This window comes from Odontesthes bonariensis, chromosome 13 (assembly GCF_027942865.1).
Source record: "Odontesthes bonariensis isolate fOdoBon6 chromosome 13, fOdoBon6.hap1, whole genome shotgun sequence".
Classification (NCBI taxonomy): Eukaryota; Metazoa; Chordata; class Actinopteri; order Atheriniformes; family Atherinopsidae; genus Odontesthes; species Odontesthes bonariensis.
In genome coordinates this window covers 11396988-11424417 of record NC_134518.1, presented here as the reverse complement: position 1 = coordinate 11424417, position 27430 = coordinate 11396988, and the positions used below count along the sequence as shown (strand labels likewise).

Genomic DNA, 27430 nt, shown 5'->3' with positions numbered 1-27430 from the left:
CACTTCATCTGCCGCTCTTCTTACACCGATGTGCCCATCTCTCTAGTCTAGAACTTGGTCTCTCTGGACTCCTCAGACCACGTGACTCTTCTCCATTGCTTCCGAGCCTAATCTTGTAGTCACCTCCCCCTCTAGCCTTACTGATAACTTGTTTTCTTAAGGCTACACAGCTGCTTAGTCCCAAAGCATTAAGTCGACATGATTGCACCTCACGTTTAGGCACATCTCCGATATTGTACCACATTTCTTTCTCAAAGAATATGGTTCACCATTGGGTTCAACATAACAACTGCAGTACTTTTCCAATGGGAGGCTCTGACCCGTTTGCTTAGTTTAATCCAGCTGGTGAAGTTTTCTTTTGGTAGACATCCAGTCTCCAGAAACTAGGACTGTTACCATTATGAAAATTTGGTAGGCGATTATTTGTCATATAGAAAATAATAGTGATTATTGATTAGGTTTTTAAAAATATATATATATATATATATATATATATATATATACCACATTTATAATCACCATTATAAGCAAGCTAATAATTTTATAATTCACCTTACAAAGAAAATTGACAATTTATTGGAAAAGAATACAGAAACATTTTTAATTGTTTCTCCTTAAGGCTCTAAACACCATCTGCACATATAGATATATATTTCCACAGAAGAGAGCAAAAGGTGCAGCGAGGTGATGTCATAAAAGGGTGTCTCCACCAATTTGTCAGTTGACTTCATGAAACGGTGGGAAACCATGCTAATTTCTTTTGGTTTTTTCGCAGTTTCACACCAGTTTTTATGCAGTTGAGTAAAGTTAAATGACACAACCACAATCTTGTAAAAAAATTCCCAGACTCTATCCACGACCACATAATTAAGAACCGCTGTTATCATAACTGTACAACTACGGAGAGCTTTTTGTCTGTACATTCATACTTGAAAGCCCCCCATTTACAGAGCCCTACCTTTGTTCCTAGGGCTTTACTTTGCTGACTTTAAACATTCTTCATCACAAAAGTATTACAAAATCTAACGATTGTCTAAAAAAACAAAAGAGAGCATGACAATTGCGCTGTAAATGAATTTGATGTTCACTTGTATTAATGAATGAGCGTACAGCTACAGCAGGCTAATGTAGCACAGACGTACGCTCTGACCTTATGACAGTGGGAGATTCCTCGCTCTAAACCTCTCAAGAAATACTCAACCTCAACACCCAGAAACCGGAAACCGCCTCGAGTAAAGACTACAGCGAACAGGCACTTTCAGAAGAAACACTCAATTCACACAGTGATGTGTAAAATAAAATAATTTCTATTCCAATCATTCATGGTTACATTTGTTGAGATACAGGTCACAGTACATCAAACAAAGTCAAGCCAACTCCTCTAAAGGGCTCTACTTTACCCTTCAGCAGCCAAAAACACCTTTAACAGTGGGAGAATCCAAGTGCATGCTGGCAAAACTTGTGACTGTCTGAAATCCAGATATTCAAAAGTACTCATGATGATAATACAGTAGCAAAATATCACATATCAAGAAAGAAAGGCTAACATGAAAAGAGTATTCTTAAGACATGATTACTGAAACAAGGTAATCAAACTGCACAACTTCATAGAGACTAGTAACAAATAAGACCCCTCTTAAAAGTGAGTCCTTTAGAGGCCTAAGGGAGGGGAGGGGGGGGCGAGAATGTTTCAACTTTCAGCAAATGTGGTTCGTGTAATCTGCAGGGACACAGGCAGTGAGTGACAATCAAAGGATTCGGTCCATCGGCTCTTATTCGTGGCAACAATCCGTGCCCCTGTACTAAATCTTGGGAAAGATTAGCCGTGGCTTTCCATGATGCTGCAGCAGTCCAGCGCAACAGAGTAACACCAGTCTGTGAAAAGCTCAACCAGTCGACTCATAACAGGTTTTTTTTTTCCTTCTTTTTTTTTTTTTCATAAAGACGCCATCTGGTGCACATAGGAACATTATGTCCAGTTACTGGAAGAAACCATGTGAAAGACTCGCGGGAGCTCCCCAGGCCACAACTTTGTGAGTAGGCTAAGTTTTAGTATAAAAAAATATCTCTCCCGTGTCTTTTGAGTTCTTCGGTTTTTCTTCACGTACAACTTGTTGGGCCAAAACCTGTGAGAACAAAACCAAAAAGAAAAATTACAAGACATTTTTAGTTCACTGCCCCTCTGCAGATGCTGAAGGTAAAACTCTGAACCTTTAGATTTTTTTTTCTTTTTAAACAGGAAAGATGGAAATCCAGTAAGTTTATTAGTTATTTGTGTGAGTGTGTGTGTGCGCTCGCTCAATCATACCTAGTTGCCATTCACTTGCATTGAAGGTGTTCCTCCGTGGTCGATCGCTGCCCTCTCTCTGCTGCGGTTCTCTCGCTCCTCGTCCTCCTCATCCCGCTCCTCGTTGCCGCTGTGGTTCTTGCAGTATAGTCTAAAAACAAAAAAGATTTTAGAGATTTGGTGTAATGAGTAAACAACATAGCATGTACCTTTTTTTTTTTTACATAAGTCATTTCCAGCAATTCTTTTTTTGCGTTTGCTTGACGGTGAATGCAGATAATCGCTTGTCACCATTTTGCTGTGCCAGTTATCTCTGTGTGAGGGTCTGTGTACCTTTTCACAGACAAGCCACAGGTGGTAGCATTTACATGTCGCTCACACTCAGTAGAAGCGACTGTGTTCACAGTTGGCTCGAATCACTGGCTACGAATATTCTACCAATTGCTTACAAAGAGAAATTAAAGCAACACTTATGGAGCGTTACGATCTCCGCATACGCCATTAGTACTCTTTAAGAGTTTTGCTCGTGGTTGTAACAAAATGTAACAATGTTAGCTCAGTTCAGAGATGTCACTGGAAACTATTTTTAAGATCAATAAGAGAAACTAGTTGGTAAAAAAAAAAGAAAAAGAAAAAAAGAAATATATATATATATAAAAATTAGGGCTGGGCGATAAAACAATAACGATAGCTTTCGAGGTATAACTTTTTCTCGATAGCGACATGAAACATGATCGATATACTTTGATAGATTACATTCGTCCATCTTTTGACAGACAATACGAATAGCCAATGACAACGAGTTGCGCTGGGCTGAACCAATCACGTGGCTGGAATAGAGCCATACCAGGAGCTAGTCGTAGCGCGTTTGTTTGTTTGTGCTGTGGCAATCGTATAAAAAAATAAACGGAAGACACAGCCCAAGGCATAAGAGATGACATTGTTGATAAGAAGGTATTTTGGTTTTTTGAAGTCCGACACGAAGCAGAGTAGTGTTTTATGTCGAGCACATGTTTCGACAAAGACGGGGAATACCGCTAATCTTTTTCATCACCTGAAGCAGCGCCACCCGTTTGAGCACAGAGAATGCAAACTTTTGATTAGTTGATGTTTAAGAGTGCGATGTCTGTCACTAAAGACAATCTTTACAAGCACATGCGTCGTACTTGTGTTCCCGGTCAATGTTTAATAAAGAGAGCGGCACCTCCTCACTGAAGCTAGCGAGTGCAGTGCACCAAGTTCAGAGCAACATGTTTCCTTTGTGTTTCTTATACAAGTAACTGAGTGAGTTTACTACGTTTGTGAGGAGTGTCAACATCAGCTGAGAGGTCGAGAGAGAGCTCCCGAACAGCAAGAGAGACAACCGCTGCAAGAGAGCAACAGTTGACTGTTCAGATATAGGATTTTAATTTAAAATACCTGTTCTGTATTATCTGAAACAGTTGTATAGTGTCACATGTCATGTTCAACTTTGACAGAAAATTAATATTTAATTAAAAATCAACCTTCTGATATCTTCAAATCTCAATTAAGAGTAACAGGGAACATTTAAAATTCACAAAATAGTGATTTGTTTTATATCTTGATATATATCGATATCGACTGATATAAAAAAAATATATCGTGACTTTTCCTATATTGCCCAGCCCATCTTTTCCAGAGAACAAGCCTTCTGTGTCTACTTTTTCCTCATCTATCAATCAAAAAATATCCCTTGGATGAGTCATAAATGGTTGCTAGTGCAGCAGAACACTGGACTGACTCGTTTGAAACAACTTGGCCACAAACGTGTAGTTTCTGAGGCTGGATGGATTCAACCCAACAAGCTCCTCATTTTCCCAAACCTCAAAAACCGAGGTGAGAGGAGCAAAATAAGTACGATCACAGAGCCACAAAAGCCCCATCTATGAGAAATGCCCAACAAGGTTGAAGCAAACAGGAATCTTTTACCGTAAACTTAATGCCCATGTCAAGCGATATGAAAGGTAATGAGAAAACGAGCAAGCTCAGTAACTCTTTAATCTCATATTACCGAAATGAGGCGAGAAGAAAGGGATTAAGATTGTCTGTCCGTTAACTTTTTATGTAGTCATTACTGTAATCCAGCAACCATTTAAATATTAAAGGAAAAACTGCATCTCTTATATGAACAAAACAAAAAAAAACTAAAATTAAAACCAAAAGAGCAAATGTGTTTATTTATGAAGTGCTTTAAAAATCTGAATAGGTAAAAGATGAGCTCACTTATAAATGCCACGGGCCATGTTTTCGATGTACTTGGCTTTATCCTGCAGGCCGCAGTGATAGTGGTAGGTCTTCACACATGCCTTGATTTCACACCCAATGGTAGCGCCCAACTGGGTGCACAGCGTGCATTTCTGAAGGGGAAAAAAAAAAAAAAAAAAGGACGCAAACACCAAGTTTAACTCGTCAGAAAATGAGAATTCAGACTTGACTGACTTAATGAAACAGCTGTTGCATTAGGCTTCCCACCATTCTTTTGCCCCTCTTGATTTCCTGGATGACTGTTTTTACGTCGAAGTTTCCAAATTCAGCCCGTGATGTTGTGGTCAGCTGTACTGTTCCCGATGAAAAAAGCTGAAAAGGACGGAAGGAACGATGAGAAGTGCCGTCGGTACAGCCTCGAAGCACATTTGCTGCGGAAACAAGCCTACCATGCACTTGTAGTGTGCAGCCACTTTCTTGGAGTTATCCGTATGCAGCATGCCCCTCGTTTCGTTCTCTTCCTCGCCAGCGTGGCAGAAGCCGCAGCGCTGGCCGCCGTCTGCTGGGCTGCTCCGGAGAGGGGACCTGTCCCGCTAAAACACAGGATGCCAGTTAGACCATATTACCAAGGTCCACATACCGAAAACAGACCCTTTGAATGAATGCGTTTACATGGGAGGAGCTCTCCTCGTCCGCTGCCTGCGAGGAGGTGGAGCGAGTTTCTTCTGACTGTCCTCGAGATCCAACCTTGGCTCGGCCCTTCTCAAACCGTCCCCTGCCCCTACTTTGTGGAGGTGATGAGTCTGAATCATTGGCCACACCTTCCTCTTCATCTAAGGACAAGACAACAGTCGTACTCAAGACAGAACTTTCTGATTTGATTATCTTTCTGTCATACATTTTACTTTTGTAGCTGAAAGGCAAACAGAAGCAGATACAATAGCCCATGTAGGCTGGAGGTATAAAATGCATGCTTTACCTTGAATGTCATCCTTACAAGCATCCCGATGTTTGCGACAGTAAACACTGTAATTAGGAGGAGAATTGCAGTTAAAATAGACATGATGCTGTGGTTTTCACCGCAGCCCGTTCACCCAGCGACTCTACACCGACCCCAACATGAACATGAGAGGGAACCGCCGGCTGTTCTGACCACGTGTCAGGGATGTGAAATGCCTATTGTGGACCCAGCCTCCCCCTCCCCCCCCAACATCAACTGTACACTGACGTGAGTCCAAAGCTGAAGTGACTTACAGGTAAATCCCTTGTGAGGGATTCTCTTTGATTTGGGCTTTGTCCTTCACGGCGCAGTAGTAATGATACGTCCTTCGGCACGTCTTGACATCGCAGCCGATGGTCGCGCCTGGTCGGTGACACGAAGAACACGTCTGACAAGGGAGAGAACAGAGATGCAACCATTCAAAATATGGAGTCACACGAGTGAAAATGGTCAGTAATGCGAAGCCCCAAAGTAAAATTTGTTGCCCCATGACTACTCGAGGCGGGGCTTGAAATTGAAGATTTGATGCAATTACTTTTTTGGTTTTTATTTATCTTGGCAACTTTTAACAATTTAGCATCACATAAATATATCGAATTGATTGAGCTGGCTTGTGTGTCACCACACTTGCATTGAAAATGCTTGCTTTTTTTTTTGTTAAGCACCTTGAGATGACATGGGTTGCAAAGATAATCATAAAGGTTCGTTTATGACTTGTAAGGCTGCTGTCGAAGACAAAAATGATCTGCTGCACTGTTCCTTATTGCAGGGGAGCTGAAGAACCCTCTGACTGAAGTCATTCTGTAGTGTGCAGTGTGGTCCATTACGTTTTCGAAGCTTGTGCAACATTCAAAGCCGTCCCCAGCACAGAGCCAGCCTTCATCACCATATGCCACCATCCAGAATTATTTCTACCTTCTTTAGTAATCAGTGGCAAAGGCATAAAGGCTGAGTTATACTTCTTTTAACTGCCCTTGCGCCTTGTGCGTATGTTAATGGATCGAGACGTTTATACTTCATTTTGCTTTGTCGGCGGTTGTGTCTGCTGCGTGGCGATTCACCGCCAGGACAGTAGGTGGAGTAGCGGGTTTTTTCAATGACAAGCCTACTACGATGAAAGGAAATTCACCGCCAGGAGCTCTTTGGCAAGTCTCTCTTCCATAGATTCATGCTTCTTCTTGTAAATAGCCGGTATTTTGTCAGGTTTTCAACACCTTGGGGGTCTAGACGACTACTTTCTCGCCTGAAAATGTTTCAAATGTTGTTAAAGTTATATATTTACAGAGTTTAGCCTATAGCTTAAGGGAAATCAGCTTTTCAGGCCGGCTGATTTCGGCTCGGGCAGGAGTGAAGTGCACTGTGTGTAAACGCTCTGCATACTGTCAGATCGATCAAGTAGTAGGCGGTTTCGACCACAGCCAGTGGCTTGCGCTTGCGTTAAGTTTAGAAAATTGAGGTGACACACGCAAGCACGCAAGGGGGGGCTTGCAACCGCGCAAGGGCTTGCGTTGCGGCTTGCGTCTTGCGTTACCGACTATAAACCAGGCTTAAGTGCCTTGACTGTTTACAAGCCACTTGTGTCCACAAGGATCTTCGACCTCTTCTCTTTTACAACAATCAATGGGCCAGACAACCTCATCAAAGTAAATGGTATCAGGAGAAAAAAAGAGGAACATGTCCGCCATCATTATGAGAGAAATAAAAAACAGAATAAAGAATAGCTCAAATCTAATGGTCCATGGAAAAATGTGGTCTTGGGTACCACTGGAACGTCAGAGTGAGCCCTTGTCTTGTTGAAGAATCATCCAATACAATTGGCAACAGCGGCCAAGAAATTCCTAACGGGAAGCAACATCAACATTATAAAGGCCCAGAAAGTCCAGACCCAAGTCCCATCCAGAGTGGACTGAACTAAAGACCAGAGTAAGGACGAGCCAATCCTCTAACTTCAAACACCCGCACATTGTTGCAGGAGAGTGGTGCAAAATCCCAGTGGAGACACGCAAAAATCTTCTCAGCAATGACAAGAGCCATCCGAGTGCTCTTAGGGCAAATAAGGCCTTTGTCACTCATACTCATAAAGGGTGTCAATTATTTCAAGCATACCTTTTATTCAAACAAGTTTGTGCTTTTCATTAACATGTTTAATCCTTATCTTTACACTCTGTGGGGTAGGAGTGTTACAAATGTTAAAAGGGGTCAATCTATATGACAAAATTAGGATATTTTAGCAATGAAAATAATAATTGGCTCATCAATATAGATTTCCATAAGAAAAAAATAAAGCTATGACAACGTTTATGAACTTGTTAGCAAGATGTCGTATAAACAGTATAGCTGTAAATGTAACACTATTCGCAAAGTGTGATGGAAATTTCATGTTCGATAATCCATGGAAAATCATTAAAAATATGTGCATTTATCACAGTGAAACTGATTCAGAGCCATGCGAACACGGTGCAAATCAGAATAGAGGTGTTGCTGATTAGAAGTGTCTGACTGACATTCAAATACATGAAATCATTCAGGCGCACCACACATCTTGGCAGCGTTAGCGGGAAGGCGTCGAGGAGAAACCATCTTCTTATTCAACGTTTTGTCGTCTTGATGGACGAACACCAACCTGTTAAGTTCTGGATCTTTCACTGGATGAGAAAGCTGATATTGCTCGCTAACACGCAAGAGGGATCTGATGCAATGCTGCCAGCTGGTATCAGTATCACTCTCTGCGACAGACACATCATGTCATAACTGGGAAACCTCCGAGCCAAAATGTGCCTCTTCATCATTAGTGACTATTACTTAAAGACAACTTTTGCGCAGCCTCGGTTTATTTAGAAAAAAAAAAAAAAAAGGGACAAACATCAGAGGGGAACACTGGACTTTAACAATGCAGCCACTTTGTCAATAATGCTCACTTGAGAAGTGTGTACTCACCAGTTTATTTCCCCTCTTAATCTCTTTTTTCACATCTTCAACGGAAAATCCTCCAATGTTTTCACTGTCCGAGTGTGACGTGACCAGGGCCGAGGAGAAAAGCTGCAGAAAACATTACAAAAAGGTGATTGTCACCATTTCCACAAGACATTTGGGTCGCTTAGATCATTTGTAAGACATGTATAACACACAGTTTAATGACTAAATTGAAGAAAAAAAAAAATTCTTTACACAACATAAACTTTCTGTGTCATTCACAAATACAAAGGTTTTGGGGCTGTGCCGTTCACTGCTCAGCATACAGGAGAGAAGCTGCGAATAAGAATTGTGCATTAGGGATGACGGGCAGAGCGGTTGGGAGCAATGTTCTCTCCTCACCATGCACTTATGGTGGGCTGCCACCTTCTGGCTGTCAGACACCAGCAGCTGGCCGCACTCCTTGTCCCGGTTGGTTCTGCAGAAGGCACATTTGAGCAGCCGAGCTGCGGCTCCTTTTCTCTGTCCCGACATGGCCAAAGGCTTTTCTGTGCGCCGAGAGCCTAATTAGAAAACAAACAAACAAAAAAAAAAACTACAATGGCCACGAAAAATTGAGAACAACGAAATAATCTTCATTCACAAGAGGAACAGCCCCCTTCGAACAAAAGGTAAAAAAAAATTTTTCCACATTGTTAAAGCTGCTTTTCATTTTGTCCGTCATCTAGCTCATAAACACAGCAACTCGTAAGGGAGCCGAGCTGGATGCAGTCCAACTAACAGTGCTCAGATTCTTTGGCAACATAGGTTAAAAAAAATGTTTGTTTTGTTTTGTTGTTTTTTTTAAAGTGAAATGACGTCTCTAGATATAAGCAGCCAAGCCATTAAGTTGTTGATGTGATCATCACATGTGCAATGAACAGTCAGTCTACTGTCCAGTCTGGAGTCCAAACACCCATCAGTTACTCAGGACGAAAACATTTCTTCCCTCCTGACCAAACTGAAAGACCAAAGAGTTATGAAAAACCGAATAAAGGACATTTGGAAGGAGCCACTCAAAACTCTTTTCCAGAAGCAGCTGAAAGCTAAACTTTGACTGAACTCTACTCGAAGCGACTTAAAACTTGTGCACAGGAAGTCACAATGGAGCAGCTCTACGTGCAACTCAGCTAAGCCCCCGATGGGCCAAAACATTCACCGTTCAACACTTTTGACGTCAGATGGACGCCGATTCAAGCCGGTTGAAGCGTGGATACTTTCAATTGCCTCGAGTAAAATATATATATATATATATATACGTACAGAAGAGTATTGCATTTGTATCTTTAAACAGTGCCAGAGTTGTGCGAGATGTTGATTTTGTGTAAGATGGCAGGCAAAAAAATATCTCCCATGTGCCATAGTTCTGGCCCTGATCACTGGCTGTTAAGAACTTCTGATGCAGCTCACGTTTCTTTTCATTAATGTGTCCTACAAAACTGACAACACCCCCCCACCCCATGAGTAGCGTTTCTGCTAATGATGCAACATGTTTCCTATTTTGCATGTGCAGTCTGCACCGTAGTTCTTCCATAGCTCATCTGCTTCATCTTGCAGCCAGCTAGTCCCGTAAAATATGCATTTTCTGTGGAGAAGGAGCAGTTTTACACATGCTTTTCTTTTAGCATGTAAGGGGTGAAAACATACACGTTAGGATGAGGTGGGTTGATTTAAATAGTAATATTGCCTCTATCATTTCCTAATGGATTTTCATTAAATCTCTTAGACGTGGATTATTCACAGTTTTCTTTAAATTCCTGCGAAATTCGGCTGCAAAACCTTTCCTGAATCCTTTGGATTAATACAGAAGATCAAACCACCAAATATATGCTGACATTTGCAGAGATACAGCCGTCCAGAATTCCCACAGGCCCCCCACGGAAACATTTAATGGGTGGATTTGAAAAAAACATATATATTCAGTCATTAGTAGATCACAAATGCAAGTGGGTGTTTAAAAAAAAACACACAATAGCAGTGTGCTGCGACGCCTTGATTGAGAGCCATTACAGCCATGATAGCAGGGCCAGGATTTCACTGCGGCGGCCACAGCAGCGGGGCTCGGCGAGAGAACACACGATGCTGCCCGTGTAAACAACACTAAATACAATTTATTTCAACCCTTTCTCCTCTCTGAAAAGCTCTCATGTGGCAGTCTTTCGCTACCCGGCGATGCTGTGGTGGATTTGTGACAAGAACGCCCGTAGCCTAAAAAGTGCTCCGACTGTCTCCTCCAAAGTTTTGAATTAAAGGGGGGTGTGTGTCTCTTTCTTTGCCAAACTACCCGCAACTGAAAACTATTTCCACGGCGAACATCTCAACGCCCCGAAAATGTTCTCCCAAGGCCTTTTCATGTTGGGAAAAATAAGGGACGGCCGTGTGAAAATATGACTCCTCGACATGTTCCAAGTGGGACCCGAAAAACTGTGATTATTTCCCTTTAAATGTGGAAATTATCATGACAGGCGCGGGTCTTTGCAAACCGTTTCGAAGTAAAGAGCGCCATACGTGTTGTATCCCTGTGAGAAGAGATCAGCTCGGCTTGTACGCCAGCAATACGGCCTGAACCGCCACCAGGCCATGAAACGCAGTGGGTATCACCCAACCACGGACACACAGCTCACTTCTTACCTGCTAATAATATCTTATGGCTCTGGAAAAATACGAATGGAGTAAAACTGTTCCGGCACGACAACCGTGTTTCTTCCCGTCCTTCAGAAGTGATTGTGTGCTTTTCGCACGAGCGCTAAGCTTGCTGCACCGCGGAACAACAGGACATCCGGGTGTGGCTTTCAGAATAAAAGTCGGGTCCGTGAAGGTCTTATGTAATGTTTCAAAAGGAGCTGTCACGATACCGTGTTTCCACAACACTGTTACTGTGGCCAAAATATTCCAAGATAGCATTGTTCATTTACTGAGAGTCTCAAAAGAAAAATACAATAGGTCACATTTATCTTTAACTTCTCTTATTGGGTTGTTTCTCTCTTTTTTTTTTTTTGCCAACAAATTACAGGGAAGTGAAGAAAGTCACAACTGTGCAGAAGTGCACAATTGTACTGCGTGAATTGTGTAAACGAATGCACAAAAGATCCACAAAACGTAACATCGATGACATCGCATGAAAATGATTTTTTAAAAGCATTGTTATGTCATGAAGGTTTAGATTAGATTTAGCAAATTTTAGTGTGGAATTTTAATTAAAAAAACACTTGTTGCAATTCAATTTTGATCGATTTGCCATGTCTTAAGTGCACTTTTTCTCTTCTTTTTTTTTTTTTTTTTTTAAATCCTTTAAAAAAGTAGACAGCTAATTCTAAGATTTGACCAAAGCTGGATCACCAGGCCCAGACAGACCCTTGAGTAGGATGCGGCTTGTTATTTCTTTTTTCTTCTTTAATTTAGCCCGTGGGGTGTACATTCCATCAAAAATTTTAAAGATAACACTTTGAATGTGGTCCGGTTTATAGTCTTATGTGTACTTTCTACACAGAGGCTACAGTGTACATGGGGTGTCACGTTCACCTGGGGCTAAATGTTAAACAATGGCGCTTATCAGATTACTCCTGCCATAGACTTGACAATTGATAGCTCAAAAAAACAAACAAAGAACAAATGACCATTTGGAAAATACAATCAATGTATTCTGTATTTCTAAGGGATTTTACAAGCGACTTGAGACCAGTTCCAACGACAGTTTGACTTTTACTAGAAAGCTATTGATTGGAGCGGCTGTGAGCGCACTGCTTAAATCCAGCAGAGAGCCAATTTCATAAAATGTAGTGACAGAGAAGAAAAAGCCTTCCGCAAAACTACAAAATGTACCACACCACGGTGCTTTTTACGCTTAACCCTTTCAATTCAGGAAATGAGCTGATGCTTCAATCCAAAACAACTTCCAATTGAGGAATATCAAGCTTCACTGAAATCCGTCTGAACTGTGGATAAAATGCTAAATCTGTTTAAATTGGCCTGTTTAAAGTGTAAAGCAACATTACCGAGACACAAATTCAGCATAGTCGAAGAAAGACAACTGCTCATCAGTCATGACACCCAAGTCTCTCGCAACCTTTGTTGCGGAGACGGTTGAAAAGGCAATTTTCTTGTTTTGACCAATAGCTCAGGCTTATAGAGGTTGAGCTGAAGGTGGTGTTCCTTCATCCATGTGGATATAACTGAAACAATTTGAGATTTGTGCTGAAACTGCTCATCTGGCATGCATGATAGTTACAATCAGGTGTCATCTGCATGGCAATTATATGAGAAGCCATAGACTGTGTCTCAGGAGGAGGTGTACATTACAAAGAAAAGGGGTCCCAGTACAGAGCCTTGGGGTCCTCCTGATAGACAGGCGATGGGACGTAAATGTGTGTGACACTTTAATGCCTGAGATGCCCATCTCACAGTAAACAGAGATAGTACGACGAAACGATTTAACACGTCAAAAGCTGCAGAGATATCCGGCAAGATGAGTATTCAGCACGGTCAGACAATATTGCTGTCTCTGTGGACTTTTTTTTTTACCAAATGAGCCTAGCAGATCATCCATATCGGCAGGGGTTATTACGGGATGTGACACGAAGGTTTGTCAGACGACATTTTTCAGCTTCTCCCATTACCTTATTCCCAGCTAACCAAACTATCAGTAGAAACTGCTAAACTGTGGACAAGTGAAGCTGCAGCAGCTCTACGGAAATGTACTGACACAGCACCAGTGATGCTGCAAAAGGCGAAGTGTCAGAGCCCGAAGGAGAATAAAAGGCAATCACCACCCCATTGACAGCTGGTTCATCCTGCTGCTGTCTGGCAGGAGATGCAGAAGTATCAGCTGCGGTGCAAATGCTGAAGTCTCTTTCCTCAGGCTGGAACACCACTGAAGACTTGTCTGTATCCTCATTTCCATGCAACACCTTTTCTGAGCAGCATGAAGGAACTGAGTCTCTAATTTCTGCTAGTACAGTTGTCAAAACTTTTAATCTTGTGTGTGTCAAGTTCAATTTGTAGTAAAAGTGTTGTTGTTGGTTATTGAAATTCCCCTTGACCTCTTTGAACTAACAACCATGTTGTTGTTTTTTCATCACAACAAAAAAAAGTATGTTGGTGAGCGGTAACACAGAGGCATTTTCCTGTTGTTTTATTCTTATGCAGAAGACACATACTACCTCTACAAACGGCATTTCTGAAACAGCGTTTCATCTTTTCTCGAGAATTTAGATGCGCTTCATTTCCTTGGCAGAGTAGTCCGTTAGGGCTTCCCTTTAAGTCTTTAGTCTCATCGCCCCCACACGAAATATGCGAGCTGTGAAACATACGCACACTTACCAGAGAGGGAGTTTCCAGAGCTTGGCTCTCGTCAAAACGATAGGCCGAAGTGGGTGACAGTCATTTTGTACAGCACCACCAGAGCACAACACACCCGCCCAGTGTCCCGGGGATGAGAAGAGGACGGGTGTTTCTATAGAACAGAACAGGGAAATGAAGTTGTCAGACAGGCTAGCCCAGCAACTCTCTCTGCTCTAATAGGCAACTCGCAAGCTCGGCGACGGCGGCGACGGCAGAGAAGGTTACAGGAAATATAATAGCTATGACTGTCGTCAGTTAGTGTATGTCAGACAGCCACAGGTCTTAGATAACGTTACATACTTTTCAGAGTAACGTTACACTGGATAAAGAAAGTGGAGACAACTCGCTATCCTGCTAACTAACCTCTAGCGACCGAGCGTCTTTCGGCTTCAAAACTCGACTTCTTTCGGTGAGTTGGTGGTCTGAAGTGATGATTTCAGGTGGTTGCTGTGTGTGTTTTCTACGGCCCTCAACCTCAAACTAGGACCTGTCATTAGTTTGCCCGTTTCTCGATACTGCTAACTAGGTCACAAGCTAACTCAACTTTGCTGATGGGCATGCTGTAACGTTGACATTTTCACGTCATGTTCGCCGCCACCTATCATGGTGTCGGTTTAAAAGGCAGCTTTTCTATCATTTGGCTGGGCAAACCAAATGTTTCAGTAAACATATCGCAGCGGTATTACTTTCTCAAAAACGTGCCTGCGTTTCCTTTAAAAAACAAACAAAAAAAAAAAACCCAAAACGGCTGAACTTGATGTTACCAAGGTTAGAAATGATAGCTGCGTTTCTCTGTTGTTGTGATATCTACGGTTTTTTCGGCCGTCAATTTTTTTTTTTAGCCAGACTCCACAAATGAACGTCGTTGTAGTCAGGGACGGAATGTGAAACGACTGTTCCTATGGGCACAGATGTGTTTAAAAAAAAAAAAAAAAAAAATGAAAAGCGCCCCCCTCCTGCCAAGGACTACGACACTTTGACTAAAGCTGACTAACATTTTTTTCAGTTTTATGTCTTTATGTAAACTAGCCTATGTATGTTGGAGATTTTCTTTCTTCTTTTTTTTTTTTTTTTTTTTTACATCACTAGTATTCGGCCCATTTCTGTTCAGTTTACACGTTGGTCATTAACATCTGTTTGTGTGGCCCAGTTGTGGTTGTTTTGCATCTCTGCTCGTTTTTTTTTTTTACCGTCTCTAACTTTCATTTTGATTTTTGTTCTTCAAATGATAATTCTATTCATTTATTTTTTATGTTTAAGATAATAATGACAACAATGATAATTTTTCAGCCATTTTACATGCGAATTAGGTCATTTTATGCTTTTGAAATGCGTATAAACGATAGCCCCTTTGGCTGTGACCGTTAAGTAATCTACCCGTGATATTATCTTTTCAAGTGAGAGCTTTTGTAACCATTTCCTGATACAGAAAGTTGCAGGAAATTGAACTGCTGCAATTTCACATAGTTTTTTTTTTTTTTTCTTACTGTCGTCTTTCCTGCAGTGATTTGGGCTTGGATTACCTGTCTTCAGTCATGCCTTTTCCTTTTGGGAAGTCTCAGAAGAGTCCAGCTGAAATAGTGAGGAATTTAAAGGAGCATGTTGCATACATGGAAAAGTTGGATGCTGGAGACAGCAAGAAGTGTGAAAAGGTCAGGAATGTTTCTTTTCTTCCTCTAATTCTGAATCATTTTAATTTAGCATTCTAGATGAGTTTGAAATCAGCTGATTTTCAATCTTGTCCATTTTTTCTTTTTTTTCTTTTTATTGCCAAGGTTGCAGAGGAGGTGTCCAAAAACCTTGCCTCTCTGAAGGAAGTGCTTTGTGGGACTGGTGACAAGGAACCCCAAACTGAAGCTGTGGCTCAGCTTGCTCAGGAGCTATACAACACCAACCTTCTCATTGCACTGATTGCAAACCTGCAGAAGATTGACTTTGAGGTGGGGCGAATGCACTCTGTTCTGTAACAGTGCAAAAACAAAAAAAGTATTGACTCCTTTGTACAGACATCAAATGATCAGTGGGAGAGTGAATGCCTGATATGCAGCATCTGTGCCTTAAGCAAAAAAAAAAAAAATAAATCTTTGCATATCAGCACCCAGTCAGCCATTCGTCTCACTCAGTGGTTGTTGTTTTACAGGGCAAGAAGGATGTGGTCCATTTGTTCAGCAATATCGTGAGACGTCAGATTGGCACTCGCACACCCACAGTAGAATACATCTGCACACACCCACAGATCCTCTTCATGCTTCTGAAAGGGTAAGTTAGTCGTTGCAGTCTACAGGAATATGTTATTTGATAGTTTGGTCTTCAGTGTGAGTGCTCTAGTTGTCCAGTTACACAACTTAATATCAAGTCCATTCTTACAGGCAAACAAGAGTTGTAAAACCGTCAGTGTAGAGTTGGAAGTGTGTCTGTACTTTACTTTCCTCCAGACATGCCTGATGTTTCTCTGCCTCACACAGTATGCGTTTCGACAGCTCCCCGAGCAGCAAGCAGGAACTTGTTGTTTTCGCATGTCGATGGATAAAGAGATAGTAGAGTGCTGGTTTTACAGCTCTAAAAATCCCCAGCCGTGCTGCTCACGCAGGGAGCGACCCCGTGTTCTGGCTGCACTACGTTAGGATCAACAAAGGCTGCTGCCTGTCGATCAAATGCTGTCCGGTTCTGTGATGGATTTCTGCTGCAGTTTTTTGTTTGTTTGTTTTTTGCCTAAATTCCAAAATGTCACAACTACAAACGGGACTTTTAAGTTTGATTGTCAGCGGGGAACATGAAAACCTGATATTTAACGTTGATGTAGTAGAAAGTTCCGCCTCCAGCATGTCCCTGCAGCATGAGGTGAATTGAGCCTAAACACATTACCTCACCGTGGAAGACCTTCCATCACTCCAAATCCAAATTTAACATTAAACAGATTAGTTTCTGTTTCTGGGTTTGTTTGTTTTTTTTCTTCCTTTTTCTTTTTTGATAATGGGTGTGTGATGAATTTTGCTCATTCGTGTAATTCACTTCAACCTGACATGTATTAACCTGTACAGATATGAGAGTGCTGAAGCGGCTCTTAACTGTGGCATGATGCTGCGGGAATGTCTGCGTCACGAGCCTTTGGCGAGGACGGTGCTCTTCTCTGAAGAATTCTTCGGCTTCTTCCGTTTTGTGGAGCTCTCGACCTTTGACATCGCCTCAGATGCCTTTGCATCATTCAAGGTAAAACGATTTTCTCTGATTGCTTTTTTTTTTGTTGTTGTTGTTTTGTTTTGAGACACACACACACACACACACACAGACAGACCTGTCTATAGGAAAGTATGATGATATAGTTGGTCACTTTAAAGTACCGAAGGCTCCTGAAACCGTGTGAGTTTGAGTAATTGTGCAGTGCTAAGGTGGGCAACAAAGTGTCCAGCTTAAGCAGCAGATGAAAAAATGGATCAGCAATGACAGCATTTTTTTTTTCCCCCTTTCTTTCACCCACCTGTGAAATAAGTAACACTCGTCTCGCAAATACAGCAGAGCCCATTATTTAAGGTTTTGTGAATTTGATATCTCTCTCGTTCTTCTTCATCCCTGTGGCTGGTTGGTACGTAAAAAATGATTTTATATTTCTTATCCAAAGGTTCCTGAACCTTCCATCACCTTACCCTGTGCACACTCTGCAGTACTGACATTGATATTAGTATCATATCATTAAATATGAAGAATTGCTCTCATGGGTTAAAATGGTCCAACTCCGTTAATATAAAAGGGAAAACCAAATTTAAACTGGTGGGGGAAAAACCAGAAGTACAGTGGATTACGTAGAGTACACGGCTTTAATGAATAAACTGACATGTGTGAAAATGGCGTGGATCACATGCTGTGACCCTCAGCAAACCTCAGCCCAACACCTGTGGCCGATTTTTGGTCTGAGAGTGCCAAGTGTGGCGATGGCCTCCACTGTCACAAAATTCCTGAATGAGGGAAGAAAAATGCTTGAGTTGGTGCACTTGTTCAAGCACCAAAAAAAAACCCCAAAAAGTTCTATTGTCATAAAAGTCTTTGATTGGATGTCAGTTAGGAGTTTCAGAGTAAAATTTTGTATAAAGCTGCTGTATGCGAGTCATTTTGAATCCAGGAGTATTCTCAGGCAGAGATTACTTTTCTCCAAAGGGTCATCATTAAAATCAGTATTTAATGGATTCATCTCCTTGTTTTTGTCCCATAGTGGTACTTTCCTCAAGCTTGGAAGATCTATAATATATGTAATTTACATTATATTACAGAAGCAAGATGGGTTACCTGCTGTTACCGTATCTATGGTTGATATATATTTAATCTTAATGTGTACACTTTCCTTCATTTGTGCCATGTTAAATGCAAGAAATACCTCTCAATTGGAATTCATTAAAGTGCTGTTTTATTTATAGCACTAATTTACAGCACAAAAATTCATCCGGGGCTTGATCTGGAGAGGGAGAGGGAATGAGATGGTGAATGGGCTGTACTTGTATCAAGCTTTCTAGTCTACGACTCACGCTTTCACACTACAAGCCACATTTACCTATTTAAGGCTCGTGTATACTTCGCAGCAGTGTGTCGCAGTGAGCTTGTCGCAGACACGACGCAGTTATTTTTTATTCATGCCTTGAAGCGCTGTCTGCGCTATGTTAATCCCACGCCACAACGCAAGAGGGACAATCACGAACAAGCTAGGATTGTGGGTGTTACGGAGGTCATTCAACAACAATGGCGACTGGACGAATGCGCACTTTGATTAAGATGCAGCTGATCGATCTAGAAATAGAAGAAATATTGCTACTACTGGAGCTGGCAGAGAGGGAAAGAATCGTCACGGTTAGCAAACCGGAAATACGCATAGTGTAGAGCGGATGTAGAGTTGACCAATCAGAGGCCTCCTTTCTCTCCTCCCTGCGGCGATGTCTGCGGTGAGTTACTATTTTGAGGAGGTGCACCAGAGTGTCTGCGTAGTGTCTGCGTAGTGTCTGCGTAGGGGGGGGGCATGTCTGCATTAACTGCGACACACGCGCAGACGACCTGGTTTCCGAGTATAAATCAGGCTTTACTCACACTCACACAGCACATAGGTTAGACTGTGCTCAGAGCAGTGAGGAAACGGGGAGTGAATCTCTGTCCTGATGTTAGAACTGCAGCCGCTCCCAGTCTGTCAGCCAGTCGCTGGAGCTGTTGAGCGGTGCTGGTCCTCACTGCTGGACTCAGTTGACTTGGGGAGGACAAAAAAACAAAGACTCTCACATTGTTTGATTCGACTACCTTGGCTTATGGCCGCTGCTACGCTTCATTCATAGATTTTGGTTCTGTGTTATGGCTTCTTTACCACAGTCCTGTGTTGAGCAGAACTTCATGTAATTTGACCATCAGAACGTCTGGGTGGTGCTGGACCAGGGCGCGGACGCAACGCAGCCCTTCCACCTTCTTCTTCCTGTATTGACATGATACTCTTATCAAACGGGGCTCCTCTTTGAGACATCAACAGACACTGGCTCAGATGTTTACAGATCATTTCCAACTTAGTTTTTTTTTCTGGCCCAAAGGAATGGGAACGGGGCAGATTGAGTACGTAGCCTACAGGTGCTTTAAGAAAGAAATGCATTAACCGTGTAAAGTCTTACCAGTCGTCTGAGGCCAGAAGCAGCGTCTGCAGCTTCTCCTGATCTTTAATTGCTGCTGTCTTGAGCGTTAAAGGAGAATTCCGGCATTTTTACAAACATATCCCATCTGTTGGAGACCAAGGAAAGTTGGCCAAAGGGAAAAACGCGAGAAATTTTCATGCCCGCTGCGCAAAGTTGTCCGATTGCGCTGATTTCCATGAAAGCGGGCTCTATCGGGCAAGCTTTTAACCTTTCCTGAGGCTCTTAACGTGTATCAAAATACTTTTTACCAAATTGGCCGTGGTGTCAGTAGCAATACAATTCAACCCAGGGGCTAACCATACCATTAGCTAGCACAGACATTATACATTTTGAGATTTCAAAAACAGCACACCTACCTCTCTCAGCTTCCGTGTTCCACAGGCGTGCGCACAAATTAATCGATCGCCGAAGTCATACACTATAGTATTCCAAAGTACTGTCTTCCTCTGTGGTCAGTGCAATACAATGTCCACATCTGCACCACCATGTCTCCCCAATGCGTGACCTAGCAGCAGCTCCCGTTTCTGGATCATCGGTTTGAGCCATCCTCGCTGCATCTTGTGCCAACAACTCTTCATCAGTCAGTGTATTCTGGTTCAAAAAGATAACCCCGACCATCAAGCTCGTCAAACTCTTTCATTCCAACATACACGTTAAGAGCCTCAGGAAAGGTTAAAAGCTTGCCCGATAGAGCCCGCTTTCATGGAAATCAGCGCAATTGGACAACTTTGTGCAGCAGGCATGAAAATTTCTCGCACTTTTCCCTTTGGCCAACTTTCCTTGGTCTCCAACAGATGGGATATGTTTGTAAAAATGCCGGAATTCTCCTTTAAGACCCTTTTCATCCTCCTTATTGTGGTCTTTCTTGGCTGCACTGTTGTAGGTGGGCTGGGTTTTAAAGGTGGAGCTGGACTCTTTTTTTGGGGCCTCAGGACGTTGTGGCAAAGGGGCAACTGAATTGCGCTTTAGGTGCTTCAGTCTCTTCTCGATCGCCTCCATTTGAAATTTCAGAGCTTTCAGGGAAGTAACATGGTCATTGTCATATGAACTTTCACTTAAGCTCTATGCTAATATGTAGTTTTAAATATAACTACACTCTTGTATGTTTCTACTCAGGTATTCTGCAAGCCTGTATTTCAGCTTGTAATGAAGTGAAAGGCTTTATCTCCGACACGCGGAGTAGGCTGATTGAAGCTCAGCAGTAAACATTGAGTTTAGTCAGTTTTACCGTTTTGGACTCATGAGTTTGTCTACAGAAGAACTTACCATCTCCAGTGGGTTTCACAGGGATTCTGGATGCTCTTCTTTTGGGCGGTGGTGGCCGCGGTGATGGAACGAAGGGTGAGGGAATGAGTGGCAACTTATCAGGACTAGAGATAAGTGGGATTGCCCGTAGCTCATTCAGAGTTTCAGCATCCACAGAGCTGAGGCTGTATGATGAGCTGACAGAATGTGACGAGCTGACGCTCTAGTTTCTGGGAATTTCAAGCTCGTCACATTCTGTCTTCGGTTTCCCGTGTCAAAGCTGGTACGACTGAAAGTGGTTTGAGCCTCCGTCCGCAGGCGGCTGATCCAAGCCTTTGCTTATGGACAGCTGGGGGATGAGGACTTGGATGGGTTCTCTCTGGGTGGAGAGTCCCAGTCTGTTTAAAACAGCGACTTTGCGTGCTTCCCCCGATGAGCACAGCGTGTCTGTTTGACGAACGATGGCTTCCATGCGAGCCCTCTGTGTGTCCAGAGCCACGAAGTGACCGCTGAGACTCTGCATGTTCTGTAATAAAGAAGAAAATAATTCAGCATTTCATGAAACTTCTGTTTGTTAGACTGACTGAATTCTTACAGTCACACCAACACTCTCCTCAAAGCACCACACAGTTCACATACTTATCAGAGGACACAACTCGTCATTAATTCAGAGCTAGTTAAGTTGGAGTATGAAGTTTCAAAGCATTTCTTCATACTTAATCACCTTTGGATAGAAGCAGACAACCTTATATCTAAATGCCCAAGTATATTCGAGTTCTAATGATACAGATTTAAATACGGAACTTTGAATTATTAAATGCCAGGTTATAAGTTCTCTAAATGAACATTATATTTTGAGATGCAACAGTTGCAGCTTTCTCAGGACAACTGTAATTTACTTTAACTGGGCCGACGGTTGTCCATTACTGCAGTGATATATTTCTGTGGCTTATCTGTCATCAATGCTGACCCAAAAGAATTTTAAGACCCAAAGAGCTCATTTACAGCATCGAACAGTTGGTTGTACGCACATCATCGTCATCGTCACTGAAGGGCATCATCTTGATTCAAAACTGAGAGATGCAATGGATGTCTGCAAGTTGTATGTTAACAATGTTGAAGTGGCTTTCACAAACTACTGAAACACACGTGTTACTCTGTACCGGTCTGGTAAGGATCTGATATATTACAACTCAGAACATTCTGGGGTTCTAATTCTGCACTCAGAGAAAGGATCATGGAGTAAAGGGATTTTTAAATCCAAACAAACATTTCTGTCCAGACTTCTCATGTGGGAAGCTGAAAAACTGGTTTACTTGTACACACTCGTTCAGGTTTACAGTTCACACCAGTGAGCAGTTAATAACTACATGATGACAGCATTATATGGTATAATATTATATATTCTATATACTCTATATTCTCACCATTATCTGTTGGAAAACCCATAATAAAAGTGCCGGTTCTTTTGACTCCAGGGATACATTTGATGTTGATACAAAAGCTTCTGATAATCTCCAGAGAACAAGAAAAGGGGGACATGGGGGGTGAAAACAATTGGGCGTAAATATTTCAGAAGTTCGGAAAAAAAAACTCCCCACGTGACTGTTTTAAGACGACGCGATCACAATGATGGCGGGAGTCTTTAATTACTCTGCAAAAATCAGGGGAATAAACATAAAATGTCTGTCAGATATCTGTTTGACACATTAAGACGCAGATGTGAAGCAGCTGACGAGGGCTGGAAACGAATGCCAATCATCGTTAAGTTGAACAAGCCTTGGAAATGAAAAGATTGACTTTTATTGTGAGAGATTTGAATTGAAAAGGGCCTCCGGCTTCATCCTCAGGGTAGTTGATGGAGGATAATGTTATCATTATCCCACACACCACACATGCCCAGCCCCATCTTTAGAGTGTGTGTGGATGTCTCGTAAATGATCAGTTCGACAGAAAAGAACGAAGGAAACAAAATAAGCAAATCATCTGTCTGTTATCCTCACAGTTCCTCACTAATCAGTCTCCTCTCTCCTCTTTCAGGATCTTCTCACGAGGCACAAGATTATGTGTGCCGATTTCCTGGAGAACAACTACGACAGGGTGGGTTTTCTGGTGTAGATTTTCATCTTTAATCGCAAGACTGCTCATTCTGTGCTTAACGTGCTTTTTCAAATGTCCGCCAGGTGTTCACGGAGTACGAAAAGCTTCTCCATTCTGAAAACTACGTCACCAAACGGCAGTCTCTGAAGGTGCTCGCAGCCGCTCACTCACATCTCGGATTGCTCTGGTTGTCCGTGCATCGATTGATTTACCCTGTTTGTTTGTTTTTTTTTGTTTGTTTTTTCTCCCAGCTCCTTGGAGAACTTCTCCTGGACCGACACAACTTCACCGTCATGACAAAGTACATCAGTCGGGCAGAGAACTTGAAACTGATGATGAACTTGCTTCGAGACAACAGCCGAAACATCCAGTTTGAAGCGTTCCACGTCTTCAAGGTTTGCATCTCAATGTTTGATGTTCAACGACGGGGTCAGCATTTATAACGTATGACACGAATGTTTATTGTGTCATTGGCATATTTAAAAAGTGAAACTGGGCCGCCCAACCTTTGTGGGACAAAGCTGTAAAATACTGATCTCTGAAATATTAGCTCCTCTTGAATTTTATGGCGTTAGCACGGCTCAAAAACGTTGGGGAAAGGGCCACGTGTCCCATCGTGTAGCATCCCCTCTTCTTTTAACGGCAGTCTGTAAACACCTCGGAACTGAGGGGAGCCGTTCCTGGACCCTAGTTTTTGCCATTGTAAAACGATGAGATTTTGGCCACCTGATTTTCTGGGAAGCTTCTAATCAACTCGTCTCTCTGCTCTTAAAGGTATTTGTTGCAAACCCCAACAAGACTCAGCCCGTGCTGGACATACTGCTGAAGAACCAGGCCAAGCTCGTGGACTTCCTGAGCCACTTCCAGACGGACCGATCGGAGGACGAGCAGTTCTGTGACGAGAAAAACTATCTGATCAAGCAGATCCGGGACCTGAAGAGAGCCACGGCGTCCGAGGAAGCTTAAGGCCGCTTTGTCAGGTGGTTGAATATGCAGGTGGTGGCTGGAGCTGCAGAGGGTTGAATGAGTACAAAAAAAAAAACACACACTTCAAGATTTATTATAGAGTATAAGATAAAGGAAAGCAAGTTAGATTACTCCCTTCACTTTGTGGTTTTTCGTGTGGATGTGGCGGTGATTCATCCATCAAACTGAGTGGGCCAAGAACTGTTATTGAAACCACAGTGCTTCTTATTTAGTGATAATGAAATGCCTTTGCTCCGTTGTTGTAATATCGGACCTTAAACTGTTACCACATTGTTGCAGGCAGAGACGTTAGAATGGTGGAAATCTCTCATCGTTCACGGCAAACACGAGCGCCGAGGTGTTCTTCAAAGTCCTTTTTCCAGAACTCGTGGATGTTTTAGAGATGGAAATATTGAGAAGCAAATATATTATTTTTCTAATGTATCTTCCTGGTGAACAGCTTATTCTAACTAAACGCTTAGGTTTGTTGTATTCGCTTTATTGTAAGAGGTTTTTTTTTTTCTTTTTTTTTTTTTCTTTCTTTGGTGCGTGTTTAAAACAGGGACTTTAATGATATTTAGAGATGTGGCTTTGGCAGAGTGACGTTGGGATCATATCGGCCAGGTCGGCACATAGCGGCGATGCTTTGCTCAGTGCTCAACCTGCCGTTGCGTTGGGTGGTCACAGGAAGCGTGAATCAAAACCGTTGAGGAATCAATAAATTGTGTTGTGATTTTCTTTTTTTTTTTCCTAGGCTGTGCCCAGCAACGCTTACATGACTGAAATAGTAACAAAGCATCGGATAATGCTGCAGGGTCCCAGCCATCTATTCAGGGCTCACATGTACAGCCATCCAAATTGATCTCACAGAGAAACGCTGCAGTTCTTCTTCACGTACAAAATGGCAGCAGTTTAACTAAACATCAGCTCTGCATAAGGGTGAAAAGATTTGCCACAAACACACTGTCCTCTAGAAAGGACAAGTGGTGGGGTGGAACATCTTTTCTGATGTGGTTGTAATGATACACGGTGATGCGTCACACTGTGGCTGGGTCAGATGTCACCACGGTGCCAGAACTAGAGGGGCGGTCAGACGGTGCATCCTTCACCAAGAGAGAATTTGGCCTGGTGGTTATTGCGTAATCTTTGGGACAGACACACACAGCAGATGTAATCGCACGCTCTTAAATGTGAGTTTGGTTTGCACGATGCGCGCCGGATTTGTTCTTCACACGCAACGCCGATGGCTTCAAAGTGACTGGGTTGGAATATTTGCCCTTTGCCATTGTCTTAGAAAGAAAATGGCAGAAACGAGGGATTTCAAGATGCGTTGTTGGTGCACGGTCTCAAAGTATATACCTCATGGGACTTGAGTTTGAAAATGCTGTGTCCTCTTCCTTACCTTACTTTCCTTGACAAGGTGTTTTATTAGATATTTTAGAAATGCACAGCAGTGGCTTTGTATGCATGTCTGAATATGATACGTATGTTCGGACTTGAACAAGAGCGGCAGCCTCATTTTCACAATGGAAAACCCCATTTTTAGACATAAACGTTACCCTGGCTGGTGCGACACATATGTTAATTCATAATGAATTGCAGTGTGGTACCGTGTAATGAGCATTGCCTTATTTAAAGACTTATTTTAATGAATCGTGATGATCGTGTAAAATGCTAGACTTGTTAATTTGTTTTTAAAACCAAAGTCGAGATGGAAAAGATGAAAATGTACACTTTAGGTCCCAAATGCATTAATAGGCTGTTTTTTTGTTTTGTTTTTTTCTTCGCTCCTTTTTGCTTTACGCTCCTGATGGGATCCTGTGAGTGTAAATGTGATTCAGGAGAGATCGGTAGACTTCAGTCTGAGTAGTTTTAGTTCTTTCCAACCACTGGTTACCATTTGGTAGACTGACCCAAATAGTAACAAGGTCAGTGTCAGGCTATTTAGGAGCAATAGAATAATTCAATAACTCTGCTGTGAATGCGATACATAATGACTGGACTGAAGTTCTGTTCACAGTACACTATCATGTCATTAGTTTAATTTAAGAAAGAAAGTGTCTTAGCGTTTCTTAAAAGATACTGACACTGATCAAATGTTCAGGTCCTTTTAAAGTCTGTAATGTGAAATCGACGCACTGGACGTATACCCCTCTGCAAAGTAAGATGTAATGCCCCCATGAGAATAAAATAAAATAATAAGTACATTAAAGACAGCTTATAGTCATTCCCAAGAGTGTTTGAGAGATATTTTATTCAAATAGGCAGATTGGATATGTAAATATGTAGGCCAACTCTCCTGACATTAAAGTCCAGTCATGACATGCACTTTGAGAAGGACGTGTTGTTCACAGCCATTCCACCAGAGGGAGCTGTTGACTACTGCTGGCACACTGTAGTAGTTGTAAACACAAAGCATTTCATGTTTCTCTAACCCTACCTCCTGTTATGAGAATATTAGTCACTGGCATGACTATGTAGACACAAATTCAAATTCCTTCTGATCAGTGCTATATATATCTCATGATTTCTTTTTTTCTCTTCCTGTTTTTGTTCTTTTTTTTTTTTTTTTACTCCGTTGCCTTCTCTTTTCCCTTTACTCCACACTGGATATTTTATTTGCCATGGGAACGAATTCTATGTACATAACTTTATAAAGGATAATTGAAGTGTGAAGCATTCATGAAATTAAAAGGTTATGACAATTCGTGTGTGGATTTGTGTATGCTTCTTGATCTCCTTGTGTGGGCAGATTTGGGCTGTGGACACTCCAGCGTTCCTGGATACGGCCAGTTCTACGTCAGAGTCTACTTAAAGCTTGCAATACAAATTTTTATTTTCTAATAACGCAGGGGCAACAAAGCTTCAACAAGTTCAGTTAAAACTAGGGCTGGGCGAGTTAACTCGTTATTATCGCATTAACTCATTAATTATTTAACGCCAATAAATATTTTATCGCGCATTAACACAGGTTTTATTATTAATTTAATTATTGTAAAAGTCTGTTGCTCACAGGCTTTTATTTTGCAAAAGTCTGTTACTGTCTGTTGTGGAACCGGAAAAGAAAGTAATCGGCGGATCCACCAAACATGGAGAAGGGTATGGAACTTTTACTCGGCCATTTTCATTTTAAAGTTCTTCCAGACGGCGGAGTCGACAGAACCAAAGTCATCTGTAAACACTGCCAAGTTGAATTGTCTTCTCAGCGTAGTAGTTCCAGTTTAAAATATCACTTAAAGGCAAAACACACAATTGATACCAGCAAGTCATTCAAGGAAACAGACATAAAAACTACATAAAAATGCTGATGTTAAAAGTGTGTTATGGCACTTTCATTCATATGGCAGTACATTTAAAATAAAACTAAATGCTAAAAGCTATACACTACTTTTGAATTCATTTTTGGATTTTGCGTACAAATGCGATTAATTGTGATTAATCAGGGAAATCATGTGATTAATTAGATTAAAAATTTTAATCGTTGCCCAGCCCTAGTTAAAACCATTCTAAGCAGTTGATAGGATGAACTTAAGTTTCTTATACAGACATTCTAGAGTGATATATCATCTATTTAAAGTCTTGTTAAAGGATGTTCTTGATATTATTATTATTATTTTATGTTTCTACAAACTCTTATTCTAGTAGCAGCCAGTTTCAGTA

General features: G+C 41.8%; 2 protein-coding genes across 4 annotated transcripts; one reads left to right on the top strand and one right to left on the bottom strand.

Annotated features, from left to right (window-relative positions):
* Positions 1-1289: 1289 nt before the first annotated feature.
* Positions 1290-14318, bottom strand: phf6 (PHD finger protein 6). 2 transcript variants are annotated; one of them, XM_075480943.1, is made up of 11 exons: positions 13785-14318; positions 8829-8989; positions 8451-8552; positions 5768-5901; positions 5493-5539; positions 5186-5346; positions 4963-5106; positions 4781-4885; positions 4532-4665; positions 2309-2438; positions 1290-2126 (listed from the first exon to the last, which is right to left on the bottom strand). In XM_075480943.1, the coding sequence occupies exons 2-10, from the start codon at positions 8958-8960 to the stop codon at positions 2309-2311; spliced, it is 1089 nt and encodes a 362-aa protein (XP_075337058.1). In that variant the 5' UTR covers positions 8961-8989; positions 13785-14318; the 3' UTR covers positions 1290-2126. The 2 variants fall into 2 exon arrangements, with proteins under 2 accessions (XP_075337058.1, XP_075337057.1); XM_075480942.1 differs by lacking the exon at positions 13785-14318 and adding an exon at positions 11097-11235.
* On the top strand, positions 13844-25828 carry cab39l1 (calcium binding protein 39, like 1). Of its 2 annotated transcripts, XM_075480945.1 has the most exons (10): positions 13844-14214; positions 15310-15457; positions 15581-15745; positions 15946-16064; positions 16847-17015; positions 22745-22804; positions 22888-22953; positions 23056-23199; positions 23579-23784; positions 24525-25828. In XM_075480945.1, exons 2-9 carry the CDS (start codon positions 15341-15343, stop codon positions 23768-23770), a joined length of 1032 nt encoding a protein of 343 aa, XP_075337060.1. In that variant the 5' UTR covers positions 13844-14214; positions 15310-15340; the 3' UTR covers positions 23771-23784; positions 24525-25828. The 2 variants fall into 2 exon arrangements, with proteins under 2 accessions (XP_075337060.1, XP_075337059.1); XM_075480944.1 differs by having other exon boundaries at positions 13845-14214; positions 23579-25828.
* The last annotated feature ends 1602 nt before the right edge of the window (positions 25829-27430 follow it).

What these genes read in the sequence shown, in the direction of transcription:
- phf6 (XM_075480943.1), bottom strand. Translation starts at nt 8,960, where the DNA reads ATGTCGGGACAGAGAAAAGGAGCCGCAGCTCGGCTGCTCAAATGTGCC. An exon ending in TTAAGAGGGGAAATAAACTG is followed by an intron (nt 5,902 to 8,450) that starts GTGAGTACACAC and finishes CTCCCTTGTCAG; the next exon opens with ACGTGTTCTTCGTGTCACCG. An exon ending in TTGTAAGGATGACATTCAAG is followed by an intron (nt 5,347 to 5,492) that starts GTAAAGCATGCA and finishes TCTTGTCCTTAG; the next exon opens with ATGAAGAGGAAGGTGTGGCC.
- cab39l1 (XM_075480945.1), top strand. Translation starts at nt 15,341, where the DNA reads ATGCCTTTTCCTTTTGGGAAGTCTCAGAAGAGTCCAGCTGAAATAGTG. An exon ending in CTCTTCATGCTTCTGAAAGG is followed by an intron (nt 16,065 to 16,846) that starts GTAAGTTAGTCG and finishes TAACCTGTACAG; the next exon opens with ATATGAGAGTGCTGAAGCGG. An exon ending in AAGCGTTCCACGTCTTCAAG is followed by an intron (nt 23,200 to 23,578) that starts GTTTGCATCTCA and finishes CTGCTCTTAAAG; the next exon opens with GTATTTGTTGCAAACCCCAA.